This window comes from Candida theae, assembly GCF_024610275.1.
Source record: "Candida theae strain CBS 12239 chromosome Unknown scaffold34, whole genome shotgun sequence".
Classification (NCBI taxonomy): Eukaryota; Fungi; Ascomycota; class Pichiomycetes; order Serinales; family Debaryomycetaceae; genus Lodderomyces; species Lodderomyces theae.
In genome coordinates, this window is record NW_026261393.1 from 76,199 (window position 1) to 100,757 (window position 24,559).

Sequence of the window (24,559 nt, forward strand, 5' to 3'; positions counted from 1 at the left end):
AGCTATCAATTGTACCCGTTTGAAGAAAGCCACTCTAAAATCAACTTGGAGTCACGATCAGCCCATTTACCCTTGGCGGTAATGATATCCAAAGATTGAGCCAATCCCTGGTTGTACCCCTTGGTATCCTTTGCGCTAAAGAATTTTTCGACATCCTTCTTTTGTTCATCCTTTGTGAATCCCGAAGTACCCAAAGTCACAACTGATCCCAACATGGACAACCCGGGAGGCAATAATTCGTAAACTTTATCCCAGTTTTCTTTCAACCACTCCCATAATTTGACAACACCACCAGCATGAGCTCTCATGCCTTGCATTGGGATGTAAATGTCTTGTTGCTTAATGACGTCAGTTTGCAACAACAAGCCAGTAACTTTGTCCAAAATTTCTGGCTTTTCAAATCTACCCAAAGCACGCAAGGCAGCAATTTTTTCCTCAATTGATTGTGGGTTTTTGTAAATGTTGAAAATCTCTTCAAAAGTCTTTTCGTCACCGTTTTTGGCATTGATGTTGAAAATGGTGGCTCTCAAGTTTGGATGAATGGCCTTTTTATCACCACCAACAAACTTTTTAAATGCATCTTTGGCAAATTCAACCGCTTTCGGATCATCTGCGTTTGCAGCAGAAGCATATAATGAGCTCTTCAATTGCTGGTCGGCAAATGAGTCAGAATCCGTAAACTCCCATCCAATTTCATTCAATTTTTTACCAATCAAGTCTTTTGTAAATTTCTTCAACGCACTCTTGGTGGATTCATCCTCAAATAACAATGCTGCCTTAATGGATCCAATTCTAGTCAAGATTTCGTCCCAAACAACATAGTTGGATTCATTTGACCACGACTTGACCAAGTCCAACAAGCTTGAGGTTTTGATGAACCCAGAGGAAGCCAAGGAACCGGCATCAGCCACTAAACCAACACGATCTTCAACCGAAAGTTTTCCTTCAACACCAGCCTTACCCAACTTGTTCCATCTGGATGGTTCGTAAGCGGTACGATAGATACCAGCCTGGTCGCCATTAATTTTGAAAAAGTCGTCAGCAGTTGGCAATTCAAATGTAGAGGACCTATCATTCAAAACCAACGACTCGTCAAGACCTTTACTGGTTTTCAAACCCAAAAATACAGGGTACAACACTTTGTCTTCCTCAGGCTTGACGTCACCAGTGGCAAGGAAACGGTTTTGCGATACCTTGATGGTGTTACCTTCTTCTTCTACTTTGACGATTGGGAAACCAATGTTTTTAGTCCAAATATCCATAACCTTGACCACATCCTTACCGGAAGCTTCACTCAAAGCTTTCCATAAATCCAAGGTTTGTGTATTGCCCCACTTGTGTTTTTTCAAGTAATTCGACACACCCTTGATGAATACATCTTCACCCAACCATCTTGAAATCATCTTCAACAAAGATGAACCCTTTGAGTATGAGATTGCATCAAAAATCTGGTTAATCTCGTCAGCTCTCTTAACTGGAACCTCAATAGGGTGGGAGGCTCTTAAAGCATCCAATGTCAAAGCATGTTGTAAAGAGTCAGATACATAAGATTCCCAAACTTTCCAATCCGGATACAAGGAATCACAAGCGTACCAAGACATCCAAGTGGCGAATCCTTCATTCAACCACAAACCATCCCAAAAGTCCATAGTAACCAAATTACCAAACCATTGATGGGCCAATTCGTGCATGACAACCTCCGTCACTCTTTGTTTGGTGTTGACATTGGTGTCTTCAGGGTCAATCAACAAATCGACGGTTCTGTAGGTGATTAAACCAAAATTTTCCATAGCACCGGCTGAGAAATCGTGGATAGCAACCATATCACACTTTGGCAATGGGTATGGAATGTCAAACTTTTTATCAAAGAAAGCCAACGTTTTGGCAGCAATGTCTGCAGAATATTGACCCAAATGTTCTGATCCAGGGGTAGCATAAACTTTGATTGGCACACGGTAGTTGTTGTTTTCCACAAATTTCAAATCACCAACGATAAAAGCAACGAGGTAGGTAGACATCAATGGAGTGGTGTTGAAAGTTACCTTTTTCTTGTGTTCGCCAATCAAATTGGTCTCTTTCTCATCCATATTTGACAAACAAACCAAGCCTTCGTCGGCAATCAATGAAATGGTGAATTTAGCCTTAGCTGATGGTTCGTCATACGATGGAAATGCTCTACGGCAATCTGTTGGTTCCATTTGAGTTGTCGCCAAATACTTTGTTTTACCATCTTCTTTGTAAGTTGATCTGTAGAAACCAGCCATTTTGTCATTTAACTCACCAACAAACTTCAAATGTAATTGAGCTTGTGAGTCCTTGACCAAGTGGTCTGGCAACTTGAAAGTGACAGTTTGTTTGTCGGTGTCATACGAGATGTCCTTGATAGGAACTTCATCGAGCTTGGCCTCTTGAACCTCAATCTCCAACGAGTTCAATGTAATAAAATCGGTATTTTCATTGACTTGGAAATCAATGGTTTCTTGACCATTGAATTTGAAGGTGTCAAAGTTTGGCTCCAATGTTAAGTCATAATGCAATGGAGTAACATTTGTGGGCAACACTTCTCTGCCCTGAGAGTTAGATTGACTATGGGAGCACATTGATCTGTATAAAGTAGGCAATTGCAATGGACGGCAACGTGTTCTCAAGGGAAATTGATGATTTATTCGCGGAGATTGAAAAATATTTTGTCTTGAAATTTTTATAAACCAATTTCGAAGGGCAAATCGACTCGGTATTTGTAGGAGTGTCTTTTGCATTGTTTGAGACTATGTCGTTGTTTTTATGATGGCTACTGCTTCCTTTTGCTTGAGAAGAGTACAATTCATCTGTCCTAATTCGGCAATTGGCGGTCGGTGCCACTCCAATTGCAATAAATAGAATAGCACAAAGCCTATTCTCTTTATTCAAAACGCCTAACCCACTGTTTTTGTGATGTAATTTTTTTGGTGCCGTGGCCCCAAGCGACAACAATACAGAAGACATTCTGCTTTAGTGAGGGTAGTGCAATACAAGAGCATAACTACGAAGCTGTATATAGAAACATACGGAGTACTATGCTCATAAGAACTCGGTAAAGTAAAATGTAGGAGATATTTGTTCCCATACTGCATGCATTTATGGAATAGAGTGCTAACGGTTATTTGACTATTCGTGATAGTAAGTTACTAAAGTGCTCACTATATAATCATACACTATACACCGCAGATAACTTATTCCCTCCAACACTGTTCATCCAGTTCTCTGTATGATATGAATTCCACTATCCGTCTCCACCAAATCACTTATCTCGCCCACATGTAAATTGAAAGCAGCATTTTCAAAAGGAGGTTGCATTTGCTTCTTTCCAAAGAAGCCCAAATCCCCCGACCTACTATGGGAGCTGCAGTCACTCACGGATTCAGCTAGTTCATTGAATGATGTTTCTCCCTTCAACACCTTAGAAAGGTTGTCTCTAGTGATATTTATAGCCTCCTCCCTCGTAATACTAATATCTGGGTTCCTCCATGATTTTGGGTTTCGAGATTGTTTATGCTTTGTCAAAATGTGGCTGACTCTAATCTGACCATCTTTGTTAATGACTGGCCTTTTCCCATTCTCTTTGAATTTCCTCAAGTACTCATTTAGCTCATCGGTGTCGGTCCCGTATGGAGCATCCCACGACGACTCTTTGGTCGCTTGGTTGAAGAAGTACTCTTTGTCGTGGGTTTTTGAGACTTTGATTGTCCAATTAGGAGGGAGACCCGTGTTTATTGGCATTGTTACGCTTCAATATGTTTTTACTTGTGACCGTAGCAGGAATTCTTTGATAGCGAACCAGTCGTTTATATTACACCTCTCCTTTATACTTGTATAGGTTCGGCAATCAGCTAATTTATGGACAAGGTTTGCTTAATGTTGAAAGGCGTGAGTTGCATCTGACAAATTCTATCGTAGTCTTGATTTCTTTTTCTGCTCCTTTTTCTTTCTCTTAACGTGATGAAAGTTCGAAGCATCACGTGCGCTGTTTTGAATAAAGAGGTGCAAAGAAAGTACACTCGAACAATCTTCTACAATCATGTCTACCATGCAGTCCTTTATATTCTAGTATCTAAATCTTTCTAAAATTGAATGCCCTTATCCTTCAACGCCTCTAACACTTGTTTGGCAACCACTGGAATTGGATGATCACATCTGACTTTGACCACCTTGCCTTGCTCATCAAAGTAGTCCACCACAGGCATTGATGTATCAACAAATGTTCTGAATCTCTTTCTTATACTCTCAATGTTGTCATCTGCCCTCCCGCTGGTCTTTCCTCTCTCCAATAATCTTTGCAACATGACTTGTTCAGGACACTCAAAGAAAATAGTCAAAGTTGATTTGGCAATTGTCTCTTCAAAAGTCAAAGCTTGGTCCATTTTTCTTGGGAACCCATCGACCAAAAATTTGGTTTGTCCCTGTTGGTATTTCTCCTTGATTGCGTTATTCAACAACTCAATAGTAACCTCCTGTGGCACAATGGTTCCTTCTTTGATGCACTTGGCAATCAATTCCCCATACTTGGACCCTTCCCTTACCTGTTCGGCTCTTAACAAGTCACCAGCCGACAAATGAGTGAATCCTCTTTCCTTGACCAATATGTCACATTGGGTTCCCTTTCCAGCGCCAGGTCCACCAAGAACAAACACAACGTTGATCTTTCCTGGTGGGAATTCGGGTGATTTTGCTTGTGGGGTTGCTCCACTTGGCTCGAATGCCGATTTGGGGCCATCTTTGTTGTACAATGTAGCAGCAATGGTCGTACCGACAACCAATGCTCCCAAAATGAGCAAAGTGTTTCCCTTGAGCGTGGGGCGAGGAGGTGGAGGTGGTGGTGGTGGTGTAGCCCTAGTTGATTTGAGCCTCCTGAGTACTAAACTCGGATTCAAGTCGCGAGCAACAGCTCTGGTAAATACCTGTCTGGGGAGCATGTTGAGTGAATGGGTGATATCGATTGACAAGCAAATTAAACTCTCAATTTTTTTTTTTTCTCAGTCTCGTTATTGTACGTCTGATTATTTGACAATCACAGACGTTGCAAACATAAAACATTTTAGTGGAGAATGAAACAAGTAGAGAGCCGTTTTGGGGTGTGCAGGCAGTTTAGCAATCAAATGCCAATGCCGAGCCAAAGATTGTGCCTCGAGAGAGAGAGAGAGAGAGAGAGATTTTCATAGACAATCACTAAAGCTCAAGCGTAGTTATCCGAACTTTCCAATTGTGCATGGCGACATGTTCTTCGTCAGCTCGCTCAATGCCGTAGCTAAATTATCACTAATGTATATTCCGCTTTCTACATGATTAAGTAACTTTTAGCATTTATTACTACTCTACTTGTAGGACTCAAGTTTTGGATCATTGTAACGAAGAAATTGTCCATTCAAATCGTCTGACCATCCTTTCAATGCCAAGTTGGCATAAACCGTACCGGGTTCCTCTGGGGGGACCAATTGCTTATTCTCGTGCAAATCGATAAATCGTTGCAACTCTTCTTTGCTCATGTTGGCACCAAACTTCTCTCTAATATCCTGCTGCATTTCAGTGTCAACTACTCCCGGAGCTATGGAAATCGCTTGTATGGAAGGTTCCTCTGCCGCCAAGGACGCAATGATGTGGTTCAAAGCAGCTTTCGAGCTTCCGTATGCGTACCATCCACTATACGGTTTCGTAGCAGCTCCAGAACTGACAGCAACAACCTTACCATGTGTACGTTTCAATTCGGGCAAGCTGAGTTGTATCAATTGGACAATTGAGAATAAGTTGACATCGTATAACTTTTTCCAGTCATCGATTGATGTGGTGTTGATTGCTCCTACTGGGTCCAAAACACCAGCATTGGCGATAACAGAATCAATTTGTCCAAATTGAGTGAGTGCAACGTCAATTGCCTTTTGGAGAGTGTTGGCATCTGTCACGTCACCTGATACAAATTCAAAGCTGTCGCGGCCGTATTTGTTTTGCAATTCTTGAAGAATGTCTTGTGATCTTGCAATGGCAACAACTTTGGCTTCCGATGTTTGCAAGAGTATATCAACGATTGCTTTCCCAATTCCTAGAGAGAAATAGTTAGTCATGTTTGAATCAAAGTGGAAGTTTTACTTTACGTACCCCTTGACGCTCCTGTTACAATTGAAACGTGTGGCATGTTTTGGTGTTGCAAATATTTGTGGTTGGTGGAAATCAGTTCGAAATGAAAATGCGGGATTTCAATTTGTCTTCCTACATGTCTTAACCTAACTTACAAAATGTTTATTTTTTGTTTGCGAATATATATATGGACTATACTCCCTTTTCTCCAATCTAGTTAAAGTTGGCAACGAACTCCTTGGTGATCTTGTGCAATTGGTCCAATTGGTCCTTGCTCAATTCACCCTTTTCTTGGATAGCCTTCAACAATTCAGAGTAGTCGGATTTAAGGTGAGAAACAAAAGCTTCTTCAAATTCACCAACCTTGTTAACTGGCAAGTCATCCAAGTAACCGTTGACACCAGCGAAAATAACTGGAACTTGTTCTTCAGCAGCCAATGGGTGGTATTGTTTTTGTTTCAAGATTTGGGTCAATCTTTCACCTCTAGCCAAAGTTTGCTTGGTTGAAGCATCCAAATCGGAACCGAATTGAGCGAAAGCAGCAACTTCTCTGTATTGAGCCAAGAACAATTTCAATGAACCAGCAACTTGCTTCATAGCCTTGACTTGAGCAGCAGAACCGACACGAGAGACTGACAAACCGACGTTAATAGCTGGTCTGATACCCTTGTAGAACAATTCAGCTTCCAAGAAAATTTGACCATCAGTGATGGAAATAACATTGGTTGGGATATAAGCAGAGACATCACCACCTTGGGTTTCAATGATTGGCAAAGCAGTCAATGAACCACCACCGTTGGCTTCAGACATCTTAGCAGCTCTTTCCAACAATCTAGAGTGCAAGTAGAAAACGTCACCTGGGTAAGCTTCTCTTCCTGGTGGTCTTCTCAACAACAATGACAATTGACGGTAAGCAACAGCTTGTTTGGACAAGTCATCGAAACAGATCAAGGCGTGTTTACCATTGTCTCTGAACCATTCACCAATGGCGGTGGCAGTGAAAGGAGCAATATATTGCAATGGAGCAGCTTCTGAGGCAGTGGCAGCAACAATGACAGAGTATTTAAGAGCATCGTTTTGTTCCAAAGTTTGGACCAATTGAGCAACAGTTGATCTCTTTTGACCAACAGCAACGTAAACACAGTACAACTTCTTCTTTTCATCTGAACCATTGTTCCATCTCTTTTGGTTCAACATAGCGTCCAAAGCGACAGCGGTCTTACCAGTTTGACGATCACCAATGATCAATTCTCTCTGTCCTCTTCCGATTGGGACCAAGGCATCAACAGCCTTTAAACCAGTTTGCATTGGTTCGTGGACAGAGGTTCTTGGCAAGATACCTGGGGCCTTGACTTGAGCTCTGGAGTGACCTGAAGCATTGATTGGTCCCTTACCATCAATTGGGTTACCCAAACCATCAACAACTCTTCCCAACAATTCTGGACCAACTGGAACGGAAACAATTTCACCTGATCTCTTGACGGTTTCACCTTCCTTGACCAATCTGTCTGAATCGAACAAGACTACACCGACTTGGTCAGCTTCCAAGTTCAAAGCCATACCTTTGGCACCGGAGGCGAATTCAACCAATTCTTCGGCTTGAATGTTGTTTAAACCGTAAATACGAGCGATACCATCACTAGAAAATATTGTTAGTATTATTACAACGTCCTGAAAAAAAAAGTGTGTGTGTTTGTGTGTGTGTGCTTTGCTAGCGTGCGCGTGGTGAGGAAAAAATTCTGATTGGACAACGAGGTTTGTCAAAAAAATTCATCGACAACGATAAAAGTGCTGGTAACGGTGATGACGATGACAAAGACGAAGCCAATGGCAATAGTGCCACCACAATGCATGCACGTTCTTCGGTTCTAAAATACATACCCGACTGACAAAACTTTACCAGTTTCGTTCAAGTTGGCTTCATCAGAAACACCCTTGATTCTCTCTTCCAAGATGGCAGAGACTTCAGTTGGGGCAGCCTTGGCTGAAGCAAATCTTTGAGCAGTCAACAAAGTTGGACGAGCCTAGAAGAGTTAGTACTGATGTTGTGTTGATAACTGGTTGGGGGGGGGAGAAACAGGCACCATCTCCTCTTACTTGTATATGTTTAAAATAGGCCAATGTCTTGATTGTGACATTGTACCCAACTGTTATTCTCAATTGATGATGAATTCACAATAGAACTGTCTAGGAAATGAACAATAATCTATTCCAACGCAGTTTCTCCCATCCATTGACTGTAGATATACATACAACTCTGGCTGATGATCTGGCAGCAACAGCAGCAGAACGGACTGCGTTACGTAAAACAGGGCGTGCTGACAACATTTCTATATGTGTGATGATATAATAAACTTCAGTTGTTCAAATTGAAGAAAGAAAGTTGGATAAAAAGTCCTCTTTGAAAAAAAAAAAAATACCTCTCTTCTTTCGTTGGTTGGAAAGAGAAAGAGAGAGAGAAAAAAAAAATTGAAAAAAAAAAAATTGGTAGTTGTTGTTGTTGTTGTAAGAGAGAGAGAGAAAGAGAGCCAATAAATTTTTGTCTTTCAACGGGGCGTGTGGAATTCAGTTATCTTCAACCACCAATAATAAATTAGTATTGGGTAGTGTACATTTGCACCAAAATATTGTGTCCCCAACTTTTGCAACCTCAATACATGATATATTCAAACGAATCAAAGTAGGGCAGAGAAGTGAAACTAGACGAAACAAGTCTTGTTTCCAAGCTATTTAGAGCTTGTGGTTGCACTCAGAATGAACAGTACTATATCTAAGATTACAACAGATTGAGTCCTATCCCTTCATAGTCCAGTTTATAGAGGTCGCATTAGGTTCTATTTTAGTTTGCACTAATTAGAACCAGCTCTTCCAAGCTCAACTCCGATCAATGTATGCACACAACAACCCAATTCTTCTTCAGTACCCTGTTCCCTTAAGGTGGAATTGATTCCGCCTTATATGTACTGTGATTGTCGCGACACTCCTTCTTGAGATAGAAAAAAAAAAATCCGAAAAACAAAAAATTTTCCAATTTGTAGAAGTCAATAGCTCTTTATCACATCAATACTAATGTGGGCTTCAGCTTCAAAAAGAAGCTTGCTAAGTGGATCAGCTAGGAATGCCGTGAGATTCAACTCTACAAAAAATGGTGATGCAAGTAGTAAAGCCGTTCCAGAATTCAATTTGAATGATATTTTCAAAAGGATTGATCAAGTTACCACCAAAGCAGCTGAATTGAATAAGCAAAGGCATTTGAACAAACCATCTCAAGGCGCAAAGGCTAAGTCCGGTAATCAACCTCGCTACAAATCTCGGTTTCAAGGATCTCAACAACAAAAACAACAACAACAAGGACCGAGCAATCAACAGAGACAACAACGTCCTTTTCGTGCCCAAAAGCAAGACTCCCCAAGTCGTCCGTTTCGCTTCCAAGGTGACGAAAATAGAGCAGCAAACGTTCTTCGAGGCGAATCCGGTACCGCACAAGGAAAGAGATTCCGTGTATTTAAAGGAGAATCTCAGTCGACCCAACAGCAACAGCCATTCAATCAAGCGTACAGCCAAGAAACGACTAATGGACTTTATAGGCAAAACCAACGTGGTGCATCCTTCAACTCAAACAGCACCACATTTAGAGAAGTTCCAGAAACATCTCGCTCTCCAAAACTATTTGAGCCACTTGGGTCAGGATTTCAAAGAGACGAATCAAGAGGAAAACCATGGCAAGGTCGTGGCGAAGCTACTAGAAACAGCGATAACAAACCTGCATCCAGACCATTCAAGAGGAGAGCCGCTGGACAAAGAAGAACAGGTGGGCCAGCTGCGGGAAGTGATAAGCCGGCCATTGCCGCTCCAATTGAATCGAAAGAATTAGTTGCCGAACCTTTGACTCCTACTTTGAAACCAGAACAGTTTTTCTACGGGAAAGTACCAAGTATAGTTTCTTCAATTAGCTCAAGGGTTGCCTCCGTTGCCAAGCTATGCTTATTGGACTCGAAATATCCTTACAATTTGCCAAAACAGATCATTGAAAACGCACCATCTTCATCCCAAAACAAATTCATTTTACAAAAGAATTGGAACTTGGAGCCAAATCAAGAGGTATTGAGGGGAAGAATTAGCAGTGTTGTTTTAGGTCAAGTTGAGTCGCTTGATTTGAAAGGCAATACAAATGCTACATCTTTGCAAGTAAGCCATGATCTTTCCATCAATCCTACGTTGCACTTAGATCAGAAGCAACAAATGTTTGATACAATTCATTCATTAAACACCCTCAAAACAATTTTCAAAGACGCTCACTGGAGAAAAGCCAAGAAGTAGTTATGTAAATAGATATAGTTTTGTTAAAAAAAAAAAACATTTGAAATCACCTTGTTATTGGCAATTTTGTAATCGAGTCGTTCCCTAGTGTACCTGGGAAGAACTCTAGGTGCGGCTTATTCGTGCAGTTCAAGCCACAGTTTCAAAACTCGGATCGGGAAAAATTTACAGGGAAACACCCCCCCCCCCTGCCTCAGCAACTCTCGATATCTCCTACTATGAGACGATTTAGGGATATTCCCGCTCGCCTTATCACATCTACATCAATCACTTTCATTTTCAGTTATTAATCAATGCATTAAAGTTTAAAGTAAAAATAAAAAAACCCCCTCTTTCACCTTCCTGAGGCAATCGTTTATATTTTTGTAAAAAGCGACCTGAGCGAAGCTGTCCCCTTGCTATCGTGATTTAGATTCATTGTCGACTCTTTATATGACAAGATAAATGGCAACGTAGTAGATATGCTTAAATAGCCAATTAGAAGAACGGCGGATGTTTTCGATGCTGGTTTCATTTGGTAAGCGTACATTATCTCGATTGACTAGCTAAGTGGTATTGTTTAATGAGGCAAGGCTTGTTTAATGTTGAGCAGGTGGGAGACACGTAAACTTAGAAACGACGACACTTGAAGAAAAGAAAGAGTGGGAATATATGGTGGTTATATACTCGTGTGTTTTTATTGATATGGGCTCTGTTTGTGACACAAATTGATTATAAATAATATAAGCTCTCTCTATAATTCTTTTTCTTACAAATCACTCTTCACTCCTGTTTGACTCAAACGACAGGTGAGCCCAAATTCAAATTGTCTCAACCACAGCAGCTGTGTCTCTCAACCAAAATTACATAGAACTTAGTAAAGAAAAAAAGGAGGGCAACAAAGGGAATCTGAATGGGAAAACCGCATCCTTGGATCTGCTTTGTGTATTGTTTTGGTTTTTGGTTGTTTTTTTTCTTTTTGGAATCGGATGATTTTGAACAACGCCACAGAAATTTATAGCAATTTATTATTAATTTATTACACATTTGATTCTCTTAGTTCTCTATACGACAAGAATTAGTAGAATGTTTTAAGTTGTTCTTCCCTTGATTGTCTTCATCACGATTGCAGAATAGTTTTGTTGGTAGCAGGAGCTCGTTGAGAGTTAATTGTAGCTACTCTCGTAGCTAACTTTAAAATGTGTATAGTGTTTATGCATCTGCATAGTTTCTGGCCAGAAAAATCTCCACCCTATATTCACACCACTCTTTATCTTTAGTTGCAACTGTCTCTGTTACTTCGGTCTCAACACCCTAACCTCCTCACTCAGTGTTGCATAGCACACTTAGTTCTTCATTGTGCGACCATCGGAAAAGCAAAGTCCACCAAATTGTGCACTGTACACTAACAAGAGCAAAGATAACAAAAGTAACATAAACACATTTTAGAGAGGGGAAAGGTTGGTCTTTATTTATACTTGATCAAAATTGGGTAATTCAATACCCAAACACGTCTTGTTTACACGTCTTGTTTACACGTCTTGTTTACACGTCTTGTTTACACGTCTTGTTTTTTTTATTATTATTTCACATTACCACAGAAAGAAAAGTGTGATTCTTCATGACGTGTATGAGGGTCCAGCCAATGATAGTTCTAGAAAGGGTTGGTTGGAGAAAAAAAATCAGTTTGTGGCATTTGATTGCTTCGTTTAGGAATTCAGTTTTTACAACATTTGGACGATATACGACCGTCGTATAAGACTGGGCGAGGTGAGAGTTTGTCACAACAGACAAGGCAACGTGAGAGAATAATCAGGCACAGGGATGGGGATAGACCATTGTCTGATAAGCTTAGGGGAGCATACCAGAAATGCACGAATGTTGTAATCAAACTGTACTCACTTCTAGATTTATAACAACTTTTGCTTGATTTTGCACCCAAAAAATTGATTTGAAACGGTGCATTTTTAAAAACCGAATGCCAGGGTTTTCTTAATATAGACACATTAATGCTCCTATTCTCTACGTTACATTCTAGACTACTATGATACTCGCATACTCAGGATATGAACTTTCCTTCTCCAGCAAAATCTCCATTATTGAGGTGCTTTCTTTGAAGAGTGCAACATTTCTATACCAAGATTCATCGGTTTTCCTCTAAGAAGTCACAGACTTAGATATGCTACCGATACTACCATATTTGTGCGCTTTTAGTTTATCAGTTCGAAACTGAATAGAATGGTGACTAATTATCGCAGATAAGCCTCGCAATGTAACAATTTCTTCTTTTTTTTTTATTCTTCTTCCATCGTTTTAAGCGCCACAAATCTCCTCAGCCAAAAACAAATTTCTTTTACATTTCAGCAAATGCTGTTCGAGATCTTGTTTTTACCTAAGCTGTGGTTTCATGGTGCCAGGCACTCTTTTGCCAATCTAGCAAAAATCCTCAACAAGGGATATGACAAGCCACGATTGAAGTACAATATCCTCCAAACGCAGAGAATTCCGAGCGTTGACTCTTTGCTAGAGAACTTGATACTAACACCCGATGATGAGTTAGGTGTATTTTTGTTACTTGGAGGAGAAAAAGAGTTTGCCTTGCTCAAGGATCAAGGCTTGGTGAGAAGCTTCGATGACAATTCTGTGGAGAGTGCTTTTGATTGCGATATACCGACAGAATTTGTTTCTTATTTTGATCTCGAAAAGTTGAGCGAGTCCACTTTGACTGTTGCTGATGCTAACTACGTCTTGAGTGACCAAACAGTGGACAGGGTCCTCGCAACTCTCGCTTTGCGATCCTACGACAAACAATCATCTCCAAATATAAAGCCTTTTATCTTGACAGCTTACACCTCATTCATGAAGAATGCCGCCTCAAACTTTCTTGAATTTGTCTTGAACCACCTTCTACTAGATCCAAAGTATTTCAATATCTTGTCAAACACTGGTGATATTAGCAAATATGAACGTCTATCGATACACGCTGATTGCATTGTAGAGCACGGGATACTTGGATATTACACGTCAAAGTGTCGCTTTGAGGACGCAGGGGAGAGACTATTAGTCAAAGTGGGTTCTGTGATTGACGAAGATGACTCTTCAGCACACTACAAGGCCCTAGAAGCAACCCGTGATTTTCATATCGCTTATATTCGCAGAGATATAGACATTCGGTAACTAGATGCTTGAATTCTTTATCCGCTGTAGATCATTGACTCTTGTTTTTGTGTCAACAATCGGACTTAACACTGAGCCAAACGTACCAGTAATCACGACGTCGAGTTCCAAGGCTCGTTCCCTGGCTCCCTTTTCCATAGCTATAATCATTACCCCACACTCATTAAATTTCCAATATTATAAATGGATTCCTCTGAATTGCAAGGAGCTTTGCGGATATTTTTTGTTGTCGACACCCTTGTTTTTGTTTTTTTTTTTTATTCCAGAAGTGGGGTTTAGTCCGTGCCTCCGCATTTTGTCAACCCCGAAAAAAAAACTATATCAATACCGGAATATCCAGAGAATAAGTTCAAAACTCTCCTCTTCTTTCTTCTTTTCTCCTCAAGACTTCAATAATCCAATCTTATTATGCAATTGAACGTTGAAAATAAAATAGCCGTTGTCACCGGTGGAACTCGTGGATTAGGGCTCTACTGTGCCGAGGCATTAGTTGAAAATGGAATCAAAACCATTGTCATCACCTCACGTAAAGCTAAAGCTTGTGAGGAAGCAAAGAAGCACTTGGAGGATTTAGCCAAAAGGAATGGCAAGTCGGCTGAAGTTATTGCAATCCCAGCTGATTTGGCAGTCGAAGAGCAAGCGGTCAATTTCCACAAAGAAGTGGCAAAGAGAGTCGACAAGATTGATATTTTCATTGCCAATGCTGGTGCTACTTGGGGAGCCGGTTTAGAGGAGCATAGTGTCTCTGCAATCAAGAAAGTCATCAATTTGAACTTCGTTGCCGTCTATCACACTATTCAATTGTTTACTCCCTTGTTGGAAAAGGCAGCAACTGTGGAAGATCCTTCTAGAATCATCATCATGTCTTCCATAATTAGTATTATAAACAACGATATTGTTGGAACTTATGGTTATCTCGGATCCAAAGCGGCTGTTTCTCACTTGGGAAGAAACTTGGCTGTTCAATTTGCTCCAAGACACATCAACGTCAACTCCATCTTGCCTGGATTCTTCCCAACCAAGATGGCTAATGGATTGATTGAAGTTGCAGGTAAGGACTTGACAGAGACCAATCCAAGAGGCAGATTGGGAGAGGCCGAAGACTTGAAGGCAGTTGTTTTGTTCTTGTGCTCAAAGCAAGCAAACTATATCAACGGTGTTGATTTGCCAGTCGATGGAGGTGCTCGTTTGAACAACCCAGCAGCCCATTTCTAAGTAGAATTTGAAAAGATAGATGGAGATATCATGCAATTGCGACAATTGAAGCGAGAATTTGGTGGAATTATTACCTACACTGAACTATCACGTAGTCCACATCTTCCTCTTTTGATACCTTCCTCACTTGATGGTCCTATACAAAGTCAAGTGAATGTCGTTCGATTTTGACAAAAATAACTCATTTGTTGTACTTGTATCAGACTTTACATCAATCAGGACAATATTCTTGTTGGTAAGAAACAAAACGCTCGAGAATGCTCCAGCCGCAATTCTTTTCGTATTGGCTTCATTATTATACCTCACGGGAACCAACTCTTTGAAAGTCAAATGATAACTCTCTTCCTGAGAATCAGCAGCTTTGCCCAACTCAACCAGTCTTTGAACAAAATACTTGACCAATTTCTTTAATCGTGGGATCAAATGCGGCTGCAAATTTTCACCATCACTCGACAAACTAAAACTACTTGATTGATGGAACGAATCATCATCATCCTCATCATCGTCGTCGTCCTTGTCATCGTCGTTCTTGCCGTCTCCTTCTCCACGACTTCCATCCAAGTCAAAATCCAAGTCCAACATTGCAGCATCAAAGTTTGTCTCATCATTCTCAACCCCACGAAGGTCAACCTGATCCAAGTCATGACTCAAGTCATCATCACTTGGCAACATTCGTGATCTTTCCATTTCCATTAGCACTTGAGAGTTTCTGGCTTGTTCAGAAGCCTCATGTGCCATAATTTCAGTTCGGTGGCGTATCCCCATTGTTCGATTAATAGTTTCTTCTATACTAGAAGAATTGAAATTACGTACAGAGGACCCGTTTACCCATGGTCGGAATCGAGTTGAGTTGAGCAGCTGGTACACTTGTTGAAGTTGACGCCCACGCCCAAAAGGCACGTTGAAAGCTCGGTAGTTCATGATTGTGGTATAGTTATCGTGGTGATTAATTATGAAATCTCTGGTCAAGCTTATATTTTCATCAGTGACTAGTTTGCGTTTGGGAACACGAAATGAGCGCCGTGTTGTTGGTTGAAGATTAGTGCCACGCCCTTCAAGTCCATCTTCTTGTTGGAAACTCAAATCATGGAGTGTAGCATTGACGTCATCGTTATCCTCTTGTTGCAGCAATTCAGTAATCTGCCACAAGTCAACCCCTCTACGGGAATGTTCCACTTCGATGTCCACCAGAGAAATATGATCAATACCTGGTTCGAGTTCCTCAGTCTCTAAAATTTGACCATCTTCGTTAAATTGCAAATTGACATGATCATGGTCATCATCTGAGTTGTTATTGTTTTTGTTGTTATCCACATGCATCGACAATTCAACGTTTTCAAAATTGGCATCTGTTTGACGATCAATAGCTAGAGCGAAATGACCCAACCCTGTTATACAACCGGTATCAACTCCCGTTGTGCTATCAAATATCGAAAATTCCCGCAAGTCAAACTCTGCAATTTCCAACTTGCGACGTTTCACTTCTGGCTCATCATCATCATCAACATCAAATCCCAATCCTGATAATTGCAGTTGTGGCATCAAATCCCATCCAACTTGAAAAGCTTGGTCATTTCCCAAAACTTCTGACCGCTTCAAACTATTAGCTCTTCCACGTTTTACTAACTGATCATTGGGCCTTGTTGCCATATAAAGGAACGAACTCTGTAAACGTAACTGAACTTGTGTCACTTCACTCAACACTTGAGCAGTTTTGGAACCATACAAGATGGAAATTCCGTGCAACACATTAGAGGAGAATCGAATGTTGACCTCAGACCCATCTCTGTGGTGGTACTCTATTAACTCAGTGCAGAGGTCAGGTATCAGAATCTTTAGCAAATCATCCTTTCTTATAATCTTGCCTCGTGAAGATGCCTTTGATCCTAATGTGGATAAAAGCCATGCGGTTTGGATTCCTTTGGATTGGTTAGCAATGAGCTCCATCTCTGTTTAGCAAAGCAAAAAAAGCAGTTATTTGAACAGCAAGGAGCAATGATGCATTTACTTTCTTAGTGACACTTGCTTATAAATTTATACGCTGTCAAATTTGCTTGTGTTTGAATTTGGTTGCCAAAAAAACTAAACACACACGCAGAGTGCACGTGCTCACTGTGATTAAGTTTTGTTTTTCTTCCTCCTCCTCCTCCTCCTCCTCCTTGGTCTAAACCATAACCATCTTTTTATTCAAATTTTTGTGTCTATAGATTATACCTAAGTCATTTTATAGTTTATATTTGTCAACTTCTCATAAATCACAACAAACCACTTCACAGTAGACTCGTAATCATCGCCATCAATCGCATCGTACAAATACGTGAGTGTGCCCTTTAGCAACCTCTCGTCATACCAAGTCTGGTTATGCTTGGCATTGAACTCTGGCACACAGTAAATCACCGAATTGTAATAAAATTCGTTGCCCTTTAAACCATCCAAGATTCCTTTCAACCCATGAGGAGACAAAATTCTTTGACCATTGTTGAAAGAGCTTGAGGTTGCCTTAGTTCTCTGTTCGGGATCCTTACTCTCCAAATACGCATAATCCTGACTGCTCAATTGCAAATCCCTCTCCAAATGCGAGAGTTTGTAGTTGGTAAGTTTAAACTGGGCAAAGTGTTGCAACTTCTTGTAATACTTGTACCATGGGTAATCCTGGCTCAATCCTTGTTCAACGCGCTCATTATATTTATCAAAGCTCTTGGACAGATGTACAATCTCATTCATCAAAAGTGTGAATTGATTCACAATTTGGGAGAAGTGGACTTCCTCGTCAGTGTCGAGATCCTGAAAAATGGAATTTCTGTAAATGAGATAGTTGGACACAACATTATCCTTCCACTTAAACAATTTGGCCTGTTCTTTGACCAATAACTGGAGGTATAGTGAGCGAATTAATTTGAGATACTTGTATGTTTTGTAATCAACAACCTCATGCTCACTCAAATTGATAGCCAAAAGCCCCACAAACCTGATTAATGACCCGTGTAATAACAAATCCTTGTCTATATCTTTTTTAATCAACCAATCTCTAGAGTAATAGTTTGAGTTGGCAATGTATTTTGCACTATCCCTTTTCTCGTCGTTGCTGAATTTCAAATTGATTATTGGAGTGGACAAGTGTTGTTGAAAGATCCTTGCTTCGGAGTTGATCAAGGGAAGACCTAGATTGTTGTTGATTGTTGCATTATCTTGCTTCTTCCAATACTTATGCAACGTTGTATACTCCTCTCCTCCATCATCGTCATCATCATCATCATCATCATCGTCATCATCCTCGTCGTTATCGCCATCATTGATGCCAGCATCATACAGCAGATCGTCAAACTCAGTTCCAAATTGATCTTCGAGTGTACTCATATCAGAATCTATACCCAATGTCTTTAAAACACCTGCGTGTTTTGGAATGGGGATGTACTTTGAAGTCTTTTTCAACAAATGATTGAGCAATGGATTGGCATCCACGTCAAATTTACTTCCAGTCACTGTATCAGCATCAAGGTTGATATAAGTAACCACCGATCTTTTTGGATTAAACACAGAAGTATCGTTTGTGAACAACTTGACACCCAATGAATCCATGTTTGACCCATCCCAAGACACAAATTTGATATTTCTCAATGGTTTCCATCCCTTTTCAATCAATCGCTGGTAATTTCTCATAATTTCAAACATGACTGCATGTCCAGATAATGGATTGTTTGAAGTTAGCGAATCGCGTCTAGCTCCAATTATGACATCAGCATCATTCATGATTCCACTCAATGTGCCGACAATGTTTGTCAATTTTGCAGACTTGGATTTCTCAAATACACTACAAAGTTCCAATTTGAATTTCGAATTTGGGGATGGCGTATATTCCCATTTTTCAAATGATGATTTGTAAGGTGTTTCCAGCTGCGTGCCAAGCACAGGAAGTAACAATTTCTTACTTATCGGAACCACGGGAATTTTCACTCCTTCGCTATTGCAAGCACGTGCGATTGCCACATTGATACTGGCCGATTTTGTCGCTTCATTCCCCAATGTATCCGAGTCAAAATATGTCAAAACTCCTACTGCTCCTAGATGCTCAGCCAAGGCCAACTTTTCACCAACTGTAGTGTTTTGCTCTCGGAGGTGATTCTTGATGATGAAAATCTTGCCCCTCAAATCAATTTTGTGGCTAATTAGCAAATCATAATCATCTGGAGTACCATGGTTGACGAATACAAATTCAGCAGTGACATTTCCAGCAACTCCATAGCTAAAAAACCCAGGAGTCTTGTATTTTGGCTCTACGACTTCAGCCAGGTAAGCCACATCATCTTCGGCATCATGAAGTTTAATAAAGGATGCGCGAGGAATCTGCAAGTCAACTTCATAAGTGTACTTTTCTGTATCGAATCCGAATTTGTTGAAATTGGATTCCACATAGTGACTTAATTCTGGGTTATTATCAGATAATAGATTAAACTTTGCCTTGTTGTTGATTGTTGTAAAGTCATATAACCAATTGTCGATATACTCCTCTGTGGTTAAATCGCGATGACTATTTCCGATTCCTGTAAATTGTAAAAAATCCCTCTTGACGTCCGATTTAGTCAAATGTATACCGTGCCAACGTCTATAATCTCTCGATAAGGAAGTCCTTGGTAAAAACGTCAACTGGAAAATGATGAGAGCTAAGATTCCTAGACTGAATATCCAAATGAAACTTGGTCGTTTGGCCAATTTGATGATTTTGCTCATTCTATCATCATCGTCATCGTCATCGTTCACACCCAGATGACCACGGCTACTTGGTAACAATAGACTATTTTCATTAGTGTTTGCAGAAAGCTCCTGCGGTGTAGATGGATATGTCTGAGGTTTATTCAGGTCAACATCTTCAGGCGACTCGCTAGTTTCGATATTGATATCCACGTGGGGTGGTCCATCCCCACCAGTAGATCCATAAGTCTGATTGGGAGAAGATTCAGTCCTTAATACCGCTTCAAGGTTCCCACTGGTGGTCCCATTCACATCCCCATTGGTAGGCTGTGAATCTGAATCTCTCGGTGGCATGGTTATAAAGATTAAGCGGCTATTCCGGTAACACGATATCTGAAGATTCCGTAGTAACGAGAAGAAAGAAGCAGGGCGTGAAATGACAAATGTTTGTATATCACTACTTTACTGGATTCAAGTATTCATGTATCGATGTGTAAGTGATTTATCTCTTTGGTTTGTTCCTTTGTACTATTGATTACAAGGCGACAGATAGGAGGCTAATTATAAATCAGTTTGACTATTAACAACTCCTTCAATATTGTGTGATTCTTTTTTACGTCATTAATATGTATTTTTTGGTATTACGGATTTTTTGTGTCATTAATGAAATAGGTTGAAGAAAAAGGGGTTGGTCGATTTGTAAATAACTTGAAGAAGAGGTTTTATAGGGAGGTGGGTGACGGCGGCAAAGATTGCTATACGAATTTGGTGCTACTATGAATCTACAAACAATCACTCGTGGCAGGCTGTTCATTGAAATCCTAGCGATATGGTCGTAGCTTTTTATAAACAAAACTTTAAGAAATTGCAGCACCCCAGAAACACAGCAAATGCAATCAGCTTCGGCATGGAATAGCAAGCCGTCTCCAGAGATATTGTGGTCCCAGTAAGAAGTGTCTTGACCTATCTTTTAGCATGCAATTTTCCACTATATTGCTTCTCACATGCTGTGACATTTTATGTTGCCTTCTCTCCTTCATCGAGCAATCCTTCTAGAACATCAACATCAAACATATTGGCACCAGATTGAAGTGTCTTTGCTAGCACCGACAATGATGCTTCCTTAAAATCAGGCTTTTTCCTCAACTCGTCAATGTCATTACCAAACTCAGTCGTCATGAGCTTCAAGAAGCGGGTGTTGATCTCTTGTTTAGACTGCTCTATTGAATTTGATACTTCTGTAAGGTTGGGTATACTTTTCAATGCATTAGCTGTATTTGGATTAGTTACTTCTGATATTGATGTAGTAGAGAAAGGAATTGTGTTTAGTTGTTGTTTCTGTTCAATCGATAGATTATCGGGTGCCTTTTTAGCCAGCTTCGTCGTCTGGCCATTTGTTTCAATCTCTATATCGTCCATAGTGATTTCTTCTGTATTGGGTATTACGTCCTCCTCCTCTACGGCATTGTCGTTATCTGATTCACTTGAAGAAGAAGATGAAGAAGATGATGATTCAGAAGAGGACGAAAAGTCTTCAGTTCTTCTCTTTTTCCTTCTTCTATTTGAAGGCCTTTTCTCTCTATTGTTATTCTGTTGTGCAGCAACCGCCATTGTATGTGTATAGCTTTGGCTTGGCCTGTGATGATCTGATTTTGATTAGTTTCGTTTAACAAGGGTGGGGCGATGAGATGAAAATAAATTTACTGGCTCTTATATACAGTACGGTAAAGAAGCAAAATTGGCAACATTCGGCATCGAAGTACTACTTGAAACCAGATACTGCCTTTACTGAAGCTCTTCGAACATGGTACTGCTTTACGGGATATGGTGCTTGGTAGGCGTAATCACCTTTCACCAAGATATTTCATGAATATTCAAATGTTGGTAAATAGTATGGATTCGCAATTATACCCAATTGTTTAGTATAAACCCATCTACACTAACCCTTGACAAGTCTTGGTTACATTACTGGGCTATACAGAGTACAAACTACTACATAATTCATGGAAGTAGTGTGGTGATTTTATGGAAGATCGTCATGAGTTTAGAGTAAGTTTGTGTGCGACAAAACGTGGTGTGATATGCTCGGAGTTAGAAAACTGCAGGCTGTTTTGCAGGGAAGTAGGTAGTATGTATATTGCTACATTGCACACAGTAGATTGGAACACATGTGAATCTTAACCAAATACATGAAATCTGCTTCCATTGGTGATCTTGAGTTTAAAGAGTGGGTATATGGTATAGTTGTATAATCTATTTATAGAAAGTAGAGAGAGAATTAAACGCCTTACAAAAGAAATAGAGATTTAAAAGAAATTTTTTTTGTTTTCTCTTTGGGCTTCTAAGGAAAGACCAAACTGATTAAAACCCAATACCAATAGCAATACCACACAAGTTCGTTGTATATATACTGTCGTATTTTTGGATGATTACAAGGAAGCACCTGCCTCATCTGCACTGAAAAATACAGAGTCCTTAATCAGCTTGAAGTTGGTTATTTTGTTATTCCAGGGAAAACACATCTTCAGAATATCACACACATACTGTTTACCCCTTCCCCCCTCCCATGTAAACTAACCTTGTGGCTCATATCGTCATCTACATTACGCAGACACACACACACACACACTGCAGTCAGGATTCACAAAGTCTAACTTATATTTGGTCAGAAATTGTTAATATTTTACTCCCGATGGATAAAATTTTGATTCTGGCTCACAAATCATACAGAAACCCAACTACAAGCAAAGAATAAAACCCACATCATCCCTAAAGATCAACCATCCACAGTAGTATTCACCATGTACACTCCAATCGAATACATTTTCACGGTGATTTCACTTCTCAACTTGTGCACTGCGTGTGTTTTCTACGTCATTGACAAAAGAGAAGGCGTTACCGTAAACTCCGGCAAGTACTACAAAAATTTCAGAATTTGTATAACAATGTCAATTTTGTTTGGCGTTGCGTCTATGTGTTTTCTTTTGAAAAGCTACAACACAAATGGCGGTACCACTTGAAGGTAGAGCTTATAATAGTGGTGGACGTGTTATCAAATTCAACTTGTACACTAGAATAGTAGAAAAGGGTTCAGGATAATAAATTAAAAACAACAAAAGAGAGGGAAAACGAGTATTCCAAATGGTTATCCACTTGAGGATATAAATATTAATTTGTATATATATATATATGGAGAGAGAGAGGGGTCAGTTTCCGAAATCAAAGTTATTTAGACTGGTTTATTCTGTCTTTGTTCTTTTTTCATCCGACTCTTCTAACCCTTCCAATACATGGGGAACTTTTGGTAGTCCTTTGCTTGTTGGTTTCACCAACGGAGTCGACAAGTCCGAATGGAAATCTTTGATAATTGAATCCACATCATCAATGTTTAATTGTCTAACATCACCCAATTTCTTAATCTTTTCAGTAACTTCTTTACACTGGGCATCAGTCAAATGCAAATTCAATTGGTCAACTCTGGATTTAATTGCATTCCATCCAGTCAATCTGTTGGCAAAATGGATATACCTTGTCAAACCAAAATCACTTGGACTTAAGATTTCATACGTAGAAGGATTGGCCAAGATTGCCTTGGCATGAATACCTGCTTTGTGTGTGAATGCACAGAACCCGGTGATTGGGTTATTGAATGGGATATTCACTTGCACAGCTTCGGCAACCAAATTCTCCAAGTCTCTAATCTTGTGGACTTTGTACTTGGACAAGACATAATCACGATCAGCAGCAATCATCCTTGCCATTAATCCGCCCAATGGTGTTATACCATTACGTTCACCAATTCCCAAGACGGAAACATCAATCAATTTGGCACCACCTTCCAAAGCAGTGTATGCATTAGCAATAGCACATCCAGTATCATTATGGAAATGGCATTCAATATCACAATTAACCACTGATTTCAAAGTACGCACCAATTCGTAAACTTGTCTAGGGTTGGCACAACCAACAGTATCAGCAATACCAACTCTATTGACACCAATCTTGTCCACAGTACGATAAATGTTCAACAAATCAACCAAATCAGATCTAAAACTATCTTCACTGGAAAATCTGATTTCAATACCCTTTGATTTAACAAACTCAATAACTTCAATAGCACTTTGAGCAATATAGTTCATATCTTTACCATGACTATACTGTCTCAAAAACTGCGAAGTTCCAATGACAACATCAACACCATCAACACCAGTCTCCACGGCAACTCTGGCATCATCCATGTGGCATCTAATATGGGTCAATATTTTGGCTTTCAATCCCAATTTACAAATAGCTTCACAGTCCCTTCTACTCTGCTCGGAAGCAACTGGCGAGGTCAACTCGATATAGTCAACTCCAAAATCGTCCAAAGCTTTGGCTATTTCAATCTTGGTCTCCGTTGAAAAGAACGCATTGGCAAATTGTTCACCTTCTCTCAATGTACTTTCAATGAGTTGAAAATTTCCAACATTTGATAAAAAATCAGCAGGATTGGGTCCATATGGGTTTTGTTGGATGTTGCGATGGCTCAAGTTTTCACTAACTTCTTTGAAACCGTTGGATGACATTATTGTAGGCTATATTGCTGTGTTTGTAGAATCAAGTAGAGATGCTTTAATCGAACAGGACTAGAACATTGAGGAGATGAAGCAGCGTTATCTACGAGAGAGAAGAAAAAGAAAGTGAAATATGTGCGTGTACCGTTGGCCAAAAAGCAAGAAACACAAAACGTTGGAGCGGGTGGGATTGGTCTTATCTACAAGACTAACATTAGCATGGCGAATGATAACTGAATGAGGGTAAGGCCATGGGAGTTGAGGAGTTCCATGAGGATTTACTATAACTACAAAGGGCATTTAATGGGTTGTCCCCATTCAATTGCTCCAACGGTATTACTCAAAAGAATTAGTATTCCACCTTCCTCTCTTTGAAGATACCTTCTTGAACCCCTTCGGTAAACACTGCCTACTCGATAGACGTTTGTAGCAACATAGTCTGCTTCCAGTTAACCACTCAACTGTGCTTGAGCATAGGCTATGTGGGTGCGGATATTCAACATTGTTTAAATTAATGG

At 40.1% G+C, this 24,559-nt stretch overlaps 12 protein-coding genes across 12 annotated transcripts; 3 read left to right on the forward strand and 9 right to left on the reverse strand. All coding sequences in view use genetic code 12, as the record gives it.

The window, feature by feature from the left end:
* Positions 1–5: 5 nt before the first annotated feature.
* On the reverse strand, positions 6–2,600 carry APE2 (metallo-aminopeptidase; the record flags this gene model as incomplete). Its single annotated transcript, XM_051750915.1, has 1 exon — positions 6–2,600. One exon carries the CDS (start codon positions 2,598–2,600, stop codon positions 6–8), a length of 2,595 nt encoding a protein of 864 aa, XP_051609832.1.
* Positions 2,601–3,231: 631 nt separating this feature from the next.
* On the reverse strand, positions 3,232–3,759 carry ESS1 (peptidylprolyl isomerase; the record flags this gene model as incomplete). Its single annotated transcript, XM_051750916.1, has 1 exon — positions 3,232–3,759. One exon carries the CDS (start codon positions 3,757–3,759, stop codon positions 3,232–3,234), a length of 528 nt encoding a protein of 175 aa, XP_051609833.1.
* Positions 3,760–4,100: 341 nt separating this feature from the next.
* On the reverse strand, positions 4,101–4,952 carry URA6 (bifunctional uridylate/adenylate kinase; the record flags this gene model as incomplete). Its single annotated transcript, XM_051750917.1, has 1 exon — positions 4,101–4,952. The coding sequence occupies one exon, from the start codon at positions 4,950–4,952 to the stop codon at positions 4,101–4,103; it is 852 nt and encodes a 283-aa protein (XP_051609834.1).
* Positions 4,953–5,351: 399 nt separating this feature from the next.
* KGF57_001687 (sepiapterin reductase family protein) lies at positions 5,352–6,095 on the reverse strand (the record flags this gene model as incomplete). Its single annotated transcript, XM_051750918.1, has 1 exon — positions 5,352–6,095. One exon carries the CDS (start codon positions 6,093–6,095, stop codon positions 5,352–5,354), a length of 744 nt encoding a protein of 247 aa, XP_051609835.1.
* Positions 6,096–6,321: 226 nt separating this feature from the next.
* On the reverse strand, positions 6,322–8,436 carry ATP1 (F1F0 ATP synthase subunit alpha; the record flags this gene model as incomplete). Its single annotated transcript, XM_051750919.1, has 3 exons — positions 6,322–7,747; positions 7,990–8,132; positions 8,362–8,436. 3 exons carry the CDS (start codon positions 8,434–8,436, stop codon positions 6,322–6,324), a joined length of 1,644 nt encoding a protein of 547 aa, XP_051609836.1.
* Positions 8,437–9,177: 741 nt separating this feature from the next.
* KGF57_001689 (uncharacterized protein) lies at positions 9,178–10,428 on the forward strand (the record flags this gene model as incomplete). The annotated part of the gene is made up of 1 exon (XM_051750920.1): positions 9,178–10,428. One exon carries the CDS (start codon positions 9,178–9,180, stop codon positions 10,426–10,428), a length of 1,251 nt encoding a protein of 416 aa, XP_051609837.1.
* Positions 10,429–12,774: 2,346 nt separating this feature from the next.
* Positions 12,775–13,584, forward strand: KGF57_001690 (uncharacterized protein; the record flags this gene model as incomplete). Its single annotated transcript, XM_051750922.1, has 1 exon — positions 12,775–13,584. The coding sequence occupies one exon, from the start codon at positions 12,775–12,777 to the stop codon at positions 13,582–13,584; it is 810 nt and encodes a 269-aa protein (XP_051609838.1).
* A 408-nt stretch (positions 13,585–13,992) lies between these two features.
* Positions 13,993–14,799, forward strand: KGF57_001691 (uncharacterized protein; the record flags this gene model as incomplete). The annotated part of the gene is made up of 1 exon (XM_051750923.1): positions 13,993–14,799. One exon carries the CDS (start codon positions 13,993–13,995, stop codon positions 14,797–14,799), a length of 807 nt encoding a protein of 268 aa, XP_051609839.1.
* Positions 14,800–14,922: 123 nt separating this feature from the next.
* KGF57_001692 (uncharacterized protein) lies at positions 14,923–16,746 on the reverse strand (the record flags this gene model as incomplete). Its single annotated transcript, XM_051750924.1, has 1 exon — positions 14,923–16,746. One exon carries the CDS (start codon positions 16,744–16,746, stop codon positions 14,923–14,925), a length of 1,824 nt encoding a protein of 607 aa, XP_051609840.1.
* Positions 16,747–17,013: 267 nt separating this feature from the next.
* KGF57_001693 (uncharacterized protein) lies at positions 17,014–19,842 on the reverse strand (the record flags this gene model as incomplete). The annotated part of the gene is made up of 1 exon (XM_051750925.1): positions 17,014–19,842. One exon carries the CDS (start codon positions 19,840–19,842, stop codon positions 17,014–17,016), a length of 2,829 nt encoding a protein of 942 aa, XP_051609841.1.
* Positions 19,843–20,505: 663 nt separating this feature from the next.
* On the reverse strand, positions 20,506–21,694 carry KGF57_001694 (uncharacterized protein; the record flags this gene model as incomplete). The annotated part of the gene is made up of 2 exons (XM_051750926.1): positions 20,506–21,112; positions 21,678–21,694. 2 exons carry the CDS (start codon positions 21,692–21,694, stop codon positions 20,506–20,508), a joined length of 624 nt encoding a protein of 207 aa, XP_051609842.1.
* Positions 21,695–22,727: 1,033 nt separating this feature from the next.
* LYS21 (homocitrate synthase) lies at positions 22,728–24,053 on the reverse strand (the record flags this gene model as incomplete). Its single annotated transcript, XM_051750927.1, has 1 exon — positions 22,728–24,053. One exon carries the CDS (start codon positions 24,051–24,053, stop codon positions 22,728–22,730), a length of 1,326 nt encoding a protein of 441 aa, XP_051609843.1.
* Positions 24,054–24,559: the final 506 nt, after the last annotated feature.